General features: G+C 30.8%; 4 protein-coding genes across 13 annotated transcripts; all 4 read left to right on the top strand.

The window, feature by feature from the left end:
* Positions 1 to 153: 153 nt before the first annotated feature.
* On the top strand, positions 154 to 2,738 carry LOC109597051 (synaptic vesicle glycoprotein 2B). 2 transcript variants are annotated; one of them, XM_020012680.2, is made up of 11 exons: positions 156 to 226; positions 276 to 653; positions 766 to 969; positions 1,026 to 1,188; positions 1,243 to 1,424; positions 1,480 to 1,664; positions 1,721 to 1,869; positions 1,921 to 2,068; positions 2,124 to 2,241; positions 2,294 to 2,453; positions 2,507 to 2,738. In XM_020012680.2, exons 2-11 carry the CDS (start codon positions 596 to 598, stop codon positions 2,688 to 2,690), a joined length of 1,551 nt encoding a protein of 516 aa, XP_019868239.1. In that variant the 5' UTR covers positions 156 to 226; positions 276 to 595; the 3' UTR covers positions 2,691 to 2,738. The 2 variants fall into 2 exon arrangements, with proteins under 2 accessions (XP_049820697.1, XP_019868239.1); XM_049964740.1 differs by having other exon boundaries at positions 154 to 653.
* A 683-nt stretch (positions 2,739 to 3,421) lies between these two features.
* Positions 3,422 to 5,572, top strand: LOC109597050 (synaptic vesicle glycoprotein 2B). Its single transcript, XM_020012679.2, has 10 exons — positions 3,422 to 3,554; positions 3,621 to 3,824; positions 3,880 to 4,042; positions 4,096 to 4,277; positions 4,333 to 4,517; positions 4,573 to 4,700; positions 4,754 to 4,901; positions 4,953 to 5,070; positions 5,123 to 5,282; positions 5,344 to 5,572. The coding sequence occupies exons 1-10, from the start codon at positions 3,497 to 3,499 to the stop codon at positions 5,525 to 5,527; spliced, it is 1,530 nt and encodes a 509-aa protein (XP_019868238.2). The 5' UTR covers positions 3,422 to 3,496; the 3' UTR covers positions 5,528 to 5,572.
* A 1,158-nt stretch (positions 5,573 to 6,730) lies between these two features.
* Positions 6,731 to 9,146, top strand: LOC109597049 (tubulin alpha-1 chain-like). The gene is made up of 2 exons (XM_049964741.1): positions 6,731 to 6,873; positions 7,732 to 9,146. The coding sequence occupies exons 1-2, from the start codon at positions 6,871 to 6,873 to the stop codon at positions 9,079 to 9,081; spliced, it is 1,353 nt and encodes a 450-aa protein (XP_049820698.1). The 5' UTR covers positions 6,731 to 6,870; the 3' UTR covers positions 9,082 to 9,146.
* Positions 9,147 to 9,595: 449 nt separating this feature from the next.
* On the top strand, positions 9,596 to 12,508 carry LOC109597019 (probable mitochondrial glutathione transporter SLC25A40). 9 transcript variants are annotated; one of them, XR_002191402.2, is made up of 8 exons: positions 9,596 to 9,908; positions 9,958 to 10,124; positions 10,178 to 10,466; positions 11,192 to 11,388; positions 11,444 to 11,525; positions 11,584 to 11,834; positions 12,070 to 12,277; positions 12,334 to 12,508. XR_002191402.2 is itself a non-coding variant. In XM_020012643.2 (7 exons), exons 1-7 carry the CDS (start codon positions 9,818 to 9,820, stop codon positions 12,214 to 12,216), a joined length of 1,122 nt encoding a protein of 373 aa, XP_019868202.1. In that variant the 5' UTR covers positions 9,596 to 9,817; the 3' UTR covers positions 12,217 to 12,508. The 9 variants fall into 9 exon arrangements, 8 of the variants coding, with proteins under 8 accessions (XP_019868202.1, XP_019868200.1, XP_019868206.1 ...); XM_020012643.2 differs by having other exon boundaries at positions 11,584 to 11,732; positions 12,070 to 12,508; XM_020012641.2 differs by having other exon boundaries at positions 12,070 to 12,508.
* The last annotated feature ends 1,686 nt before the right edge of the window (positions 12,509 to 14,194 follow it).

Genomic DNA, 14,194 nt, shown 5'->3' with positions numbered 1-14,194 from the left:
TCAGTCAATCTTTATAGGAGACTACAGGTATAATTCTTTCATTCTGCTTAAGAAATTATAAATAAATAAAATATTATGTTCAGTGATATAAGATATTTATAAAAGTAAAAAGAAAACAAAACAATGTTGTTTAACCAAAATTTGACAACTCATCAATGACAAATTAGATTCACCAAAATCTTCTCTAGAAAATAATAATAATAATTTGCAAAATTCCTGTAAAAAGGTCTAAATGTGGCTTCTAGTGTTCTTGAATAATTATTTTAGATTTTCAGATATATTAAAAAAGTCAAATAGTGAGCATGCTAATATACACTTCAGGTGCATCTACTTATGTCTCGAAAAACATCATATACTTTCAAAACAGTGATAAAAGATTAAAATGTTTGCAAAGGAATAAAAGAGTACAAATTAACTCAAAAATTTTCTATAACCCACGTAAAATAAGTGATTTAAGTAAATACTAACTAAATTCTTGGTACACAATAATCACATTGTTAAAGTAGATCATTGTTATGTATAACATATAAATATGCTGTAAAACAGACAAATTTAAATTTTTCATAGAATATGAACCAGTGGCGAAGCTTAAGAAATGACCGTGTCCTCCAGAAAAATGTCTGTAAAGAAAGAACAAAACGATAAGAATCAAGGTAAGATCTAAACAGATATTATTTACTTATATTTTTAGGTGTTGCTCTCCCAATTTTTATACGTTATAATATAACTTATTGACCAGCTGATATATTTAATTGATTTTTTTAGAAAATAATGGGTCAACTTTCGAAGAAGCAGTAGAAGCCACTGGTTTCGGAAAATTTAATTTTCTTATGATTTCTCTAATTGTCCCATCAGCTTGGGCCATTCAATTTGAAACATCCAATATGTCATACGTGTTTCCTGTAGCACAATGTGATTTAAATCTAACTATGAACCATAAAGGCTTCCTAAATGCAGCCACATATGCAGGTGTGTATTAACAAAGCATAAATAAAAGCAATGATTAATAAATATATTATTTATAGGAATGCTTGTTGGATGTTTTGTTTGGGGAATTTTGACTGATAAATTTGGAAGAAAGCGAGTGTTAACTTGTGGATATTCTTTAAATTTTATTGTAGCACTTATGTGTGTTTTAACACAAAATTTCATAATGATACTTACATTAAAAATTATATCTGGATTTTTGTGAGTTATTAATTATGCAGCATCAATAAATAATATTAACCATTTCGTATCTAGGATCAATGGACCATCTAATGCTTTGGCAGCATATATTTCTGAAGTACATACAACGAAGTACAGATCGAGAATGCAAATGTTTTTAGGTTTCACCTATGGAGCAGGCAATATTTGTTTACCTGCTATTGCTTCCTTAATTTTACCACAAGATATCCATTTCACCTTATTCAACGGCTACTTTGGTAAATACTAAATTTTACATAAAACATTGTCATTTTAAAAACATATTTATTGCAGTTTTTCATTCATGGAATTTGTTTATACTCGCAAGTGCTTCAGCAAGTTTGAGTGCAGCTATTGGTTTACTATTTATGCCCGAAAGCCCAAAATATTACATGTCCAAAGGAGATAACGAAAAAGCTTTAAAAGTTTTCCGGTATATGTACCGCTTAAATACTGGAAACCCTAAAGACTCATTTCCAGTAAATTTCCTAGTTTTAAAGTAACTTTGTAAACTTAATTTATCAAAATATTCTAGATTACAAAATTAACACAGGAAAACCCAACAATTAAAGAAGAGGTAACAGATCAAGAAGGACAGTCTAATAGTATATTGTTAATATTCAAACCGCCTTACTTGAAGAATCTTTTAATATTATGTGTAATGAATTTTTCTCTTGTTACATCGTATGTTGAAACATAATTGATGTATATAAGTTTTACAAATAATAATTTTAGGGTTAATACCTTGAGGTTATGGATGCCTCAAATATTACAGGGTATTCATGAATATCAACTAGCCCACAATGGATCGTCTACATCATTCTGTGAAGTTATGAAAGATATGAACTCAGTTGAACAAGAGGACCTAGTAAATTGTATAGTGGTTAGTCTTCTGATACTCGTTAACTGCATTTCTTTGAAAAATGTATTTTTTCTAGAATTCTAATGACAATCAAGATGTTTACTTTAAATCAATGATAATTGGAGCAGTAGCAATGATTTCCTACTCAGTGGCCATTGTAACAGTAAATCATTTTGAAAAAAGGAGATTAATAGGTACTTATAAAAGCATATTTATACACGAATATAATTGATGTTATTTTTTTAGCAATTTTGGGGGCAATAGCAGGAACCATAATAACATGTGTGTTTTTATCTCAAGATACACCCACAATATTAGGATTAGTTTCATCAGGTCTTGCTATGATAAATGTTTCCATTGACGTAATGATAACAATTCTTGTTGTTATTTTTCCGACATCAATGAGGTAAGAATTATAGTTTCAATAGTGTTCTTATTAATTTTATTGATATATTTTAGGGGAACAGCACTTTCACTTAGTTCGATGTTTGGTAGATCCGGATCACTCGTTGGGAATATTCTTTTCCCAGTTTTATTAAAAACAGGTTGTAAACCACCATTTTTCTTACTGGGAAGCATAATAGTAGGTTCGACTTTAATGGGTTTATTGTTGCCCAGAATAAGCTCAAAAACTATTGCCTAGGGCAAAAATATTTAGTATTATTTTGATAATAAAATAAATTTATATAGATATATGAAATTTTAATAATCACCTAACTTATTAATAAATCACTTAAATAATATGTTTAGAGAAATTTATATTTTGTTCAAGATGTCATTCAATTCTATCTTCTAATAATGCTTATTTATTTATGTTTTAAGGTTAAATCAATAACTATTACTAAACATTTTTAATAAATTAATTGTAATAACAATTGATTTATAATGTCAAGTAGTTGTAATCCAAGTAAATTTGAAGATGCCCTTCATTTTTCTCCACAAAATATATATTTGAATAATATTTTAATTTTTGAGTTAATATAATAAAATTATATATGAATTAGTGAAAGAATATTAAGATAGTTAAGTTTGCATATCTAGTTCATAGAATAAAATAGAGATTTTTTAATACTTGAAATCTTTTACCTGAATAACAAATACGAATACAGTCCCGTATTTTCACATATATTTTTAAAAAATTAAGTGTCATCTTAATTATTAGTGGTCATGATAATACAGTTCATGCGCATCCATTTGTGCCTTGGAAAACACCAAATCCTTTCAAAACAACGATAAAAGTTAAAATGTTTGCAAAGGAATAAAATAGGACACGCCAACTCAAAAATTTTCTGTACACCACGCGTAATCATTGATTTAAGCAAATATTAACTAAATTCTCAGTACACAGCAATCGTATTGTTAAAATAATATCTTTGTTATAAACAACGTATAAATATGCGGTAGAACAGATATATGTGAATTTTTCGTGGAATATAAACCATTGGCAAAATGACTGTGACTTCAAGAAAAATGTCTGTAAAAAAAGAGCAAAGTAGTGAAAACAAAGGTAAGTTTTGAACAACTAGCTTTTAAATATATCAATTTATTTAGCTATATTTTATTTCTTTTTTAGGAAGTAATGGAAAATCTTTTGAGGAAGCAATAGAAGCCACTGGTTTTGGAAAATTTAATATACTACTTATTTTTTTAATCGGATTATCAGCTTGGTCTATTCTATTTGATACATCCAACATGTCATATGTGTTTCCTGTAGCACAATGCGATTTAAATTTAACTATGAACCATAAAGGTTTACTAAATGCAGCCTCATTTACTGGTATATATTAATTATATATACACATAAGAGCATGTGTTAAAATATTAATTTATAGGAATGCTTGCTGGTTGTTTTGTTTGGGGAATTTTGACAGATAAATTTGGAAGAAAACGCGTCCTAATTTTTGGATTCTCTCTAAACTTTATTGTAGCACTTATCTGCGTTTTAACTCAGAGTTTTATAGTGTTGCTAACTTTAAAAATAATCTCAGGATTTTTGTAAGTTATGTGCGGCAGGCAGGATAAAGCTATCATTTGCATATTATTTCTAGAATCAATGGACCATCTAATGCTTTGGCCGCATATATTTCTGAGGTACATTCAACGAAATACAGGTCCAGAATGCAAATGTTTCTAGGATTTACTTATGGAACAGGTAGTCTCTCTTTACCTGCAATTGCCTCTATAATTTTACCAGAGGATATACATATAACCTTCTTCAATGGTTACTTTGGTAAATACAAAACTATAGAATAATTTGAATTTGTTAAAAACCTTATACATTTCAGATCTCCATTCATGGAATATATTTATACTCGCAACATCTATGACGAGTTTGTTTGCCGCCATTGGCTTTTTATTTATGCCCGAAAGCCCAAAATTCTACATGTCCAAAGGAGATAACGAAAGTGCCTTAAAAGTGTTTCAGTACATGTACAGTTTAAATACTGGAAACCGTAAAGATTCATTTCCAGTAAATTTACTAGATAGAAAAAAAAATATGTATTCATTTTATCAAAATATTCTAGATTGTCAAATTAACTGAGGAAAAACAGTCGGAAAAAGAAGAACAGTCTAGTACCTTTTCAATATTCAAACCGACTTATTTGAAGAATCTTTTAATATTATGCGCAATGACCTTTTGTCTTGTTACAACGTATGTTAATTGTTATAAAATATATATGTAAGTTTTACAAATAATGGTTCTAGGACTAATACTCTGAGGTTGTGGATGCCACAAATATTACAAGGAATTCATGAATATCAGGTTGCCCATAATGGATCGTCTGCTTCGTTCTGCGAAGTTATGAAAGACATGAATTCAGTTGAACAACAAGATCTAATAAATTGTAGTGTGGTTAGTTTCTTATACTGCACAACTAATTTTTTTTAATACAATTTTTTATAGAATTCTAATAATAATCAAGATGTATATTTTAAATCAATGGTCATGGGAGCAGTGGCCATGGTTACCTACTCTGTGGCCATAGCTACAGTAAATTATTTTGAAAAGAGAAGACTAATAGGTACACAGTTATTACCATATTTATGTATAGATATAAATGTTATTATTTTTAGCCATTTTGGGAGCAATATCAGGAACTATAATAATATGTGTATTTTTATCTCAAGATACGCCAACGATATTAGGTCTTACATCAACAGGTCTTGCTTTGATTGGCGTTTCCATTGATGTTATGATAACAATACTTGTTGTTATTTTTCCAACTTCGATGAGGTAAGGACTTTTAATCCCGGACGATGTTTTTTTTGTAAATTAAATATATTAACATCTTCAGGGGAACTGCACTTTCACTCAGTGGGATGTTTGGTAGATTGGGATCAATTGTTGGAAATATCATGTTTCCTGTTCTACTAAAAACAGGATGTAAACCGCCATTTTTCTTACTAGGAAGCATAATAATAGGCTCCACTTTGATGGGTTTGTTGTTGCCTAAAACAAACTCAAAGTCTATTGCTTAGTGGCATAAATATTTAATATTTTTTATAATAAAATGTTTGTCGTGATATGTAATTTTAATCGCTTGCCTCTATTCTAGCCCGCATTTGGTATTCTTCACATTTTTTTTATCACAATAATATCGGTACATTTCTTATCAAAACCACAGTAAGTCGCAATCATATTTATCAAACAACAGCAATTAATAACTGTAATATTTTAAAATTATGTAATAAAGTGAATTTTGATTTTTAATTTCTTTCTATATACAAATAACCACTCAATAATTTGCATCACAATATAAATTGAGGTAACTAAATAATTGTTTATTAGACAAAAGATAAAACATACTTGCAACTAAGTCTATAAAGCCTTGATTAAACAGCAGTAAGTCATATTTAAATACGCAGACACTTTCTAGCCCACATATTATGAGATTAAAGATGCCTTACATGGCCAACGCCATACACCAACTCGACTGACTAATACTGACTTGATATGGATTTGTCTGCCTACAGGTGTTATGGTGTTACATATGTAACATATGTTCGTATTTTTCAAAAAAAGAGACTTAATACATCCGAAGCCCTATTAATTAATTTTGAAGTGATATAAAGGGTAGTAATATGAACTTCATTTTATATAATCACTTTGCTTACATGCACGTTGTGTACGGTTATAAACACCGGTATATACAAATGCTATTATTTTTTCAACAAATATAATTTCATAATCAAGGTTCTAAAATTGTTAATGTTAAAAAACAAACTTAAAAAGAGATAAGATAATTTTATATTACGTTGTAATAACTAAAATTAATATTGTATATGTAATTGATTAATTCAATGGTAAATAGAATAAAATAAAGTAATAAGAATAAAAAGTATTAATAATCGTTTAATAGTGAATAATGATTATATCTTTTAATAATGAAAATATTTTAACAGTTAATGAATTAGACTAATAAAATCATTTAAATTGTGTATACGATAAATAAGCTTGATTTGGTAATCATGATCTAACATATCTTAACTTCCTGGTATCCAGAAAACTTTTCGATGAAAAGGCCGACATCAAACCTTCACACTGTTCTTGGAATATTCTAGAAAAAATAATCCACCCCAACCCTAATTTTATGACTGCATATTGCCGGTTCCGTTAGTTTCTGTGCGCGAATATAACCAATGGTGTGCCGAGTCTTGGGTGTCGTCGATGACGTCATTAAGCTTATAAATACGAAAACTCTGCGTTTGCCGCTTCGTACTCTGTTCGTTTGGAAGGCTGCATTACTAGCTATTCTGAAACGTTCAAGTCACAGAAATTTTTGTGTTTTTTGGTGGTGTAAAACTCAAATAAATCAACCAAAATGGTAAGAAAACTTTCTTTAATATTATCGCATCTTTATAAACGTAAATTTTTTATAATAATACAGTATTATACGAAATATGTTGGCAACTACCACGTTATGACCGGCTTTCGTTCGCCATAGTTGAAATTGTGGTTATATTCTATATTTGATATTATTTAATTATTTAAAAGAAAATCAATATGAACTTTTCACCAATTTCAAACTCCATTTTTCTAGTTTCAAATCAATAGATAATAAATTGTTTATTATTGACAGCATTTCTCTTTTTTTTTTTTCAAAAAGTAGTGACCTGAATTTCGTTTTAAGTAACGGTAATTCGTTAGCTTACGTAGAGAAATCATCGAGACATTCAACATTCATACCATTTATGGCGTGGTTTGCGTCGACTATCGTCCTTCTTGACTTTACCATTATTGATGTAATATGACTCATATCACGGATGATGACTAACATTCCATTTTTGGAACACAGGCGTGACTTCTTGAATTCATTTATATTATTGTTTAATCTATGATTTAATGAATTTAATTTAATTAATTATATGTTGAAAATAAATGATAACTATTAATTAAGTGGAGACATTTCCTCATTTTTAGTGTTTCTTCTTAATAATTATTTTAAATTTAATTAATCGATATTTTTATATGTATAGTCCTTACTAACTTAAGTGTTATCTTTTTCATCATCGTAATAGTTGTGTTCGTTTTATTTTAGATTAAATTTCAAATAAAATTAATTATTTGATGAAAATTCCAGACATCAAACATATTTTAGAAATTAATCTATAAATTAAATTTTTTCAAGTCATATAACTTCATCCATGTATTTCTAAAATAATAAAATTTATTTTGTTTTCAGCGTGAATGTATCTCAGTTCATGTCGGTCAAGCAGGTGTCCAAATCGGTAACGCCTGCTGGGAGTTGTACTGCCTTGAACATGGCATCCAACCCGATGGCCAAATGCCATCAGACAAGACCATCGGAGGTGGAGACGACAGTTTCAACACTTTCTTCAGCGAAACCGGAGCTGGTAAACACGTACCCAGGGCTGTGTTCATCGACTTGGAACCAACCGTAGTTGATGAGGTCAGAACTGGAACATACAGACAATTGTTCCACCCAGAACAACTCATCACTGGTAAAGAAGATGCGGCCAACAACTACGCCCGTGGTCACTACACCATTGGCAAAGAAATCGTTGACTTGGTTTTGGACCGCATCCGTAAATTGGCTGACCAATGTACCGGCCTCCAAGGTTTCCTTATCTTCCACTCATTCGGTGGTGGTACCGGTTCCGGTTTCACCTCCCTGTTGATGGAAAGATTGTCCGTGGACTACGGAAAGAAGTCCAAGCTGGAATTCGCCATCTACCCAGCCCCTCAAGTATCTACTGCCGTTGTAGAACCATACAACTCCATCTTGACCACCCACACCACCCTTGAACATTCCGACTGTGCATTTATGGTAGACAACGAAGCTATCTACGACATTTGCAGACGCAACTTAGACATTGAACGCCCAACCTACACCAACTTGAACAGACTCATCGGCCAAATCGTTTCATCCATCACCGCTTCCCTCAGATTCGATGGCGCTCTCAATGTCGACTTGACCGAATTCCAAACTAACTTGGTACCCTACCCACGTATTCATTTCCCTCTCGTTACCTACGCCCCAGTCATCTCTGCCGAAAAGGCTTACCATGAACAACTCTCCGTTGCCGAAATCACCAACGCCTGCTTCGAACCAGCCAACCAAATGGTAAAATGTGACCCACGCCACGGAAAATACATGGCCTGCTGCATGTTGTACAGAGGAGATGTCGTACCAAAGGACGTTAATGCCGCTATCGCCACGATCAAGACTAAACGTACCATCCAATTCGTCGACTGGTGTCCAACCGGTTTCAAAGTCGGTATCAACTACCAACCACCAACCGTTGTGCCAGGAGGTGACTTGGCTAAAGTTCAACGTGCAGTCTGCATGTTGTCCAACACCACCGCCATCGCCGAAGCCTGGGCTCGCCTTGACCACAAATTCGATCTTATGTACGCCAAACGTGCTTTCGTCCACTGGTACGTAGGAGAAGGTATGGAAGAAGGTGAATTCTCTGAAGCTCGTGAGGATTTGGCCGCCCTCGAAAAGGATTACGAAGAAGTAGGAATGGACTCCGGAGAAGGAGAAGGCGAAGGAGCTGAGGAATATTAAACAGTTTATTGCTGATTAATCAACGAATTTACTATGAAATACAAGTAAAACTACAGGAACATTAACATGTGTTTTATTTAATCCATGAACAAATAAGAATTCTAAATAGCATTTAACATACAATAGAACAGGTTGATCAATATTTTTTTAAATACAATAAAATGAATTTCAATTAGCTGCACTAAACAAAAATATTTGCTACCAAGAATACAAACAATTATTATATATTATTTAGTATTAAAGTCTCCCATTTTTGAATTATTAGAGTAATTGTGATTAAAATTATTGTTCAATATACTGTGTTGTTTCTTATACTATTTTCATTATTTTAAAAACATAAATATAATGAAGTTTTGTAGTTGTAGCAAGTGATTCTTATATTTAGTCTGTATAATTTGTTATTCAGTTTAGATTTAGTACCCTTGAATGTATTGTGTTTATATTGTACCATTCTTTTCCTTGCTTTGTACAATCGATAATGAATGGTCTAAACGAAATGTCACTGTAGTAAAAATGTCACCGTCATGAATATGCCACAAATGGAAATATAGCGAAAGTTTTATTCTTTATTAAAATTTGACGATTACAATTTGAAAATTGGATGCAAGCATGCGCAGTAAACAGTTAGTTCACGTGGTTTGGCATCAATTATTGTAGGTTATGTTGCTTTGACAATAGTGATGGGGCTTAATACATTCCCATTAGATCGGTTTATAAGGTAATTTGTGTGTAAAGTATGTCGGCTTGTGAAGACGAGGAGTACAGAATCACTCCTGCACAACAAGCGGCGGCGTCCTGCACAGGGGCACTAGTAACATCATTTTTTGGTTAGTTTTAGACTTTACAGTCATTCAAAAAATAACATGTAATTTGCAGTAACTCCTTTGGATGTAGTAAAAATAAGATTACAACTGCAACAAAAAGCAGTGTCCAATAATTGCTTTCTTTACTGCAATGGGTTGATGGATCATATTTGTGGATGTCATCCAAATCATCTTCAAAAAGAATGGTTTCAAAGGCCTGGACATTTTAATGGAACACTGGTATGTTTATCTAGTATATTAAAATATTTAGAAAAGTTATTTGTATTTTCTAGGATGCATTTATCAAAATCAGTAAACATGAAGGCATCAGTTCTTTGTGGAGTGGATTGGGTCCCACTTTGGTATTGGCAATACCAGCAACAATTGTGTATTTTGTGTCTTATGAACAACTTCGAATACATTTACTGGATGCACATCGAGAAAGGCTGGGTGAACAAGTTAAACAACCTTATTGGATTCCACTAATATCTGGAGCAACTGCAAGAGTTGTCTCTGTTAGTATAGTTAGTCCTTTGGAATTAATAAGGACAAAAATGCAGTCACAGAAACTAAGTTATTTCGGTGAGTGTGACTTTAATGTTTTTATTGTTTATATGTCTTATTAATTAAATAAATGCTAAATATTTTATTTAAATTATAACAATTCCTATATATTTGTTTCATATTTTTTATATAAGATAAAACAATTATGTATTCAGTAATCTCTTATCATTGTTCAACAATAACAACATGGTAATTACATAATATCATATAGTGATTTCTCAATAATTAGCCAATATTATATAAACAGTATAAATTTTTTGTATTGGTTCTTCAACAAACTATTCATAATATTTTATATACATTGGCTTAGGCAGTGTTTAAAATATTCTGCCATCAGTCAAATAGACTGAAATTAATTTTTTTGACCCAATTTTCTAAATCTATTTGTGTTTGTTTAAAATATTCTTGCATGAACCAGTATTAAGATTAATACGTTCACGGAATATGTAGATACTCATACACTATCTGTTTCATATATATTACAAGCATCACAATAAAATTTAATGATGCTGTTAAATCAAACAAATGTAAATTTTTTTAAAGTGACTAGAGTATTCAATTCATTCAAAAATTTCCTTAAAATTAATAAAATAGCATTGTTTATTGTTATGTATGATAAGCAAATCATAATATAAATATTATTACAAATTTCGACAGTGGTACATATTAATAATAATTATTTATAAAGTAGTAATTGTATTACAATGTATATATTGAAATTAAATGGCTTAAATTTATTTCAGAGGTTGGATCAGCATTAAAAATGCTTGTAAAGAATGATGGAGTCAAAGGGCTGTGGAAAGGTTTACTGCCAACTCTCTTACGAGATGTTCCCTTTTCCGCATTGTATTGGTTTAGCTATGAAACTATAAAAGGATTGTATACCACTGACCAACCCTCTTTCCTATTAAGCTTCATTGCTGGAGCAGTTTCTGGAAGTGTAAGTAAATATTTCAATTTCTAATGAATATTTGATTTATTTCATACATTTGCAGGTAGCGGCTAGCGTAACTGTACCATTTGATGTTGTTAAAACTCATCAACAAATAGAATTCGGACAGAGTACAATTACCGGAGGTAATTTTTAATAAATCAATGTTTTATTAATTATTCTACAGGAAAAAATATGTTACAGAGCCCATGAAAACAAGAACGACGAAAGCTGTCATTAAAGATATATACAGTAAACATGGTGTCAGGGGTCTGTTTGCGGGAATAGTTCCCAGGCTAATAAAAGTTGCCCCTGCATGTGCCATTATGATATCAACGTTCGAATATGGAAAGGTATTTTTCAACAGGTTAGCAAAGTCAGGTCAACAAACATATCCATCTGGGCCTCCTCCACCAACCACCATCAGTAATAATAGTACAAGTAGTAGTAGCAATGTGAGTCAGTTAAAAAAAGATTCTGGCATGTATGGTAGGGAAGGGAAAGTGGATGTATTATGAGAATACACCATTTAATATAGGTATTGGAAATCATGTTGAAGGATGTCAAACAGTACTTGATTTTGTTAATTAATAGGTTAATCAAACTGCCAATTATTACACCTAAAACAGCTTTAAGTAATTCACTTATAACGAGTACATAATATTTTACAATGAATTTTTCTTATTCTAGTGCAGCTTGGTTGTAATCATACAAAGACATATTTTCCCGGTGATATTGTTTGTCGTAATGTCTTGCTCTGATGTCAACCAGCACGGTTTTTATAATAATAAATTACTCTTGCTGTTTAAGAAAACATTGTGTTTTAAAAGTGCTTAGTAATTAGTTGTAAATCTTAAAACAGATGCAGAGTATATAATTTCATATATTTACCTACAAGGTGTGATATTTATTTTTTAATATAGTTGTATGAGTTTAGATGTAATTCTTTTTTAGACGAAAAGACGTGGAACCTAATGAGGATTGCGATTATTCGAAATATTTCGACTATGATGATGACTTTATTACGATAATCGTCGATTACCCTGCTGGGCATTTGTAAATACTGTGTGATGTATTGTAAATACAGTGTATAAAAGTGATAAATACAGATACATTAAATGTAAATAAAGGATTTTATTTCAAACATCCCAAAAACACTTTATGTTTAATATAAAGCATTCAGATATATTTAATTCGTTTATTCAATTTATCCTAAATAATGGTAGATTAGTATATTCTTATTATCGAAACGTCAGTTAAGACATCAATTAAATTTAGAACGATTCTAATCGTTTTAGTTTTTCATTATACAGTGTATTCCTTTATTAAATATATCATTAAACTTGCCTTACTCAACAGTTAATAATCGAAATACGAGTTCTTAAAATAAGTAAAAAATAATTTTGATATTCAGTATCTTATACAGTACGAAAAATGCTCTTCGTGTCTGGATGTTGTAAGAGATGGATGCACGACAAAGAGAGAAAAGTTTTGCCCGGTAGTAAGAATCCCTACTCTCAGAGACAATGCGCCGTGCTGGTGCGCGCCGGCGCACAATGTAAATTAATCTTTGCGAATGCATTTAGTAACTCTCCGTATGCGTAGGGATGTAGTTCGAGTTCTTCGGATGCTCCATTTAAATTCCGTAACTTTGTATAATTTTCAATCTGTAAAATGAAATATTTTTTGAGGGTATATCAAAAACAAAAATAAGTATTCTAAAAATAAACTACTTTTTTCAAAATAAAAATGTATCCCAAAAATTAAATAAAATATACTAAAAACAACGTCTGCGGAGACGAACCGCATGCTAAACGCAGCAAAACCAAATGATCCCCTCCAGTCAGTTCGGCCCGCCCACATAATTGCATGTATATCTTTCCTTTTTGTTTACAAAGGGGTATTGATGTTCCGTCTCAATATGCGAGTAGACACGCTCATCATTTTTGATACGGTATAAATTAGTCTCTTAAAGAGGGTTTTTAAAAGAGGTCCTCGTAAAACATTAAGCACTGTTTAACTTTTTTTACTTCTTAAAATATTTTAATATATTATAAGGATATTGCATACCTTATAAAAATATCTTTTTTTTTAAATATTTACGTTTAAAATATTCGATATGGTACTAAACTTATCAATAATAAATTTGAATAGTTGCCTAGATACTTTGTTGCAAGTTACACCCTTTAATCTATCAGAAAAATATGGGACACCTCATATATTTACAAACATCCATATTATAAATTAATATCGCCTAATTATGGTGACATTATTTCTCGCCAAAAACATACGCCGTTCTAAAGTATTGGGGAAATGACTGTGCTATATTTTATATATTATTTATGCAGTCCAATATCGACAAAGGAATTTCAGTACATAAAACATATGAACTTTATGTCTTCCAATTTAAAAGCTGTCAGGAGCAGTATTCAAAGTTTTTTTCTGGTTTTCTTCCGAGTCTGAGCCAGTGTTTTAAATTTAAAGATTTTATTTTAATCAAGTAATGAGTAACTGCTCAATGTGTTGAAAAAGAAATCCAAAAATATATAATACTCTTATGAGTCTTGATTGAAAAAAAACCTGACTAACAAAAACTTTAGTTTGGTAATCCCCGTATATTATACATGATTTTTTTTATTCCACTTGAGACTTTCAAAATAATCAACCATTGTCGATTATTAATTTTAAATTTTCATTCAATAAAAATGTTATATAATAATAATATAAAGTATATAATTTTATAATTCTCCAAACAAAAGATATCTTCGCTAAATAAAAAATAACTATTTTATAAACCAAATATAGTAATGTTAAT

This window comes from Aethina tumida, chromosome 3 (genome assembly GCF_024364675.1).
Source record: "Aethina tumida isolate Nest 87 chromosome 3, icAetTumi1.1, whole genome shotgun sequence".
Classification (NCBI taxonomy): Eukaryota; Metazoa; Arthropoda; class Insecta; order Coleoptera; family Nitidulidae; genus Aethina; species Aethina tumida.
The sequence above is the reverse complement of the archived record's forward strand: the minus strand, read 5'-3'. Positions and strand labels throughout refer to the sequence as shown.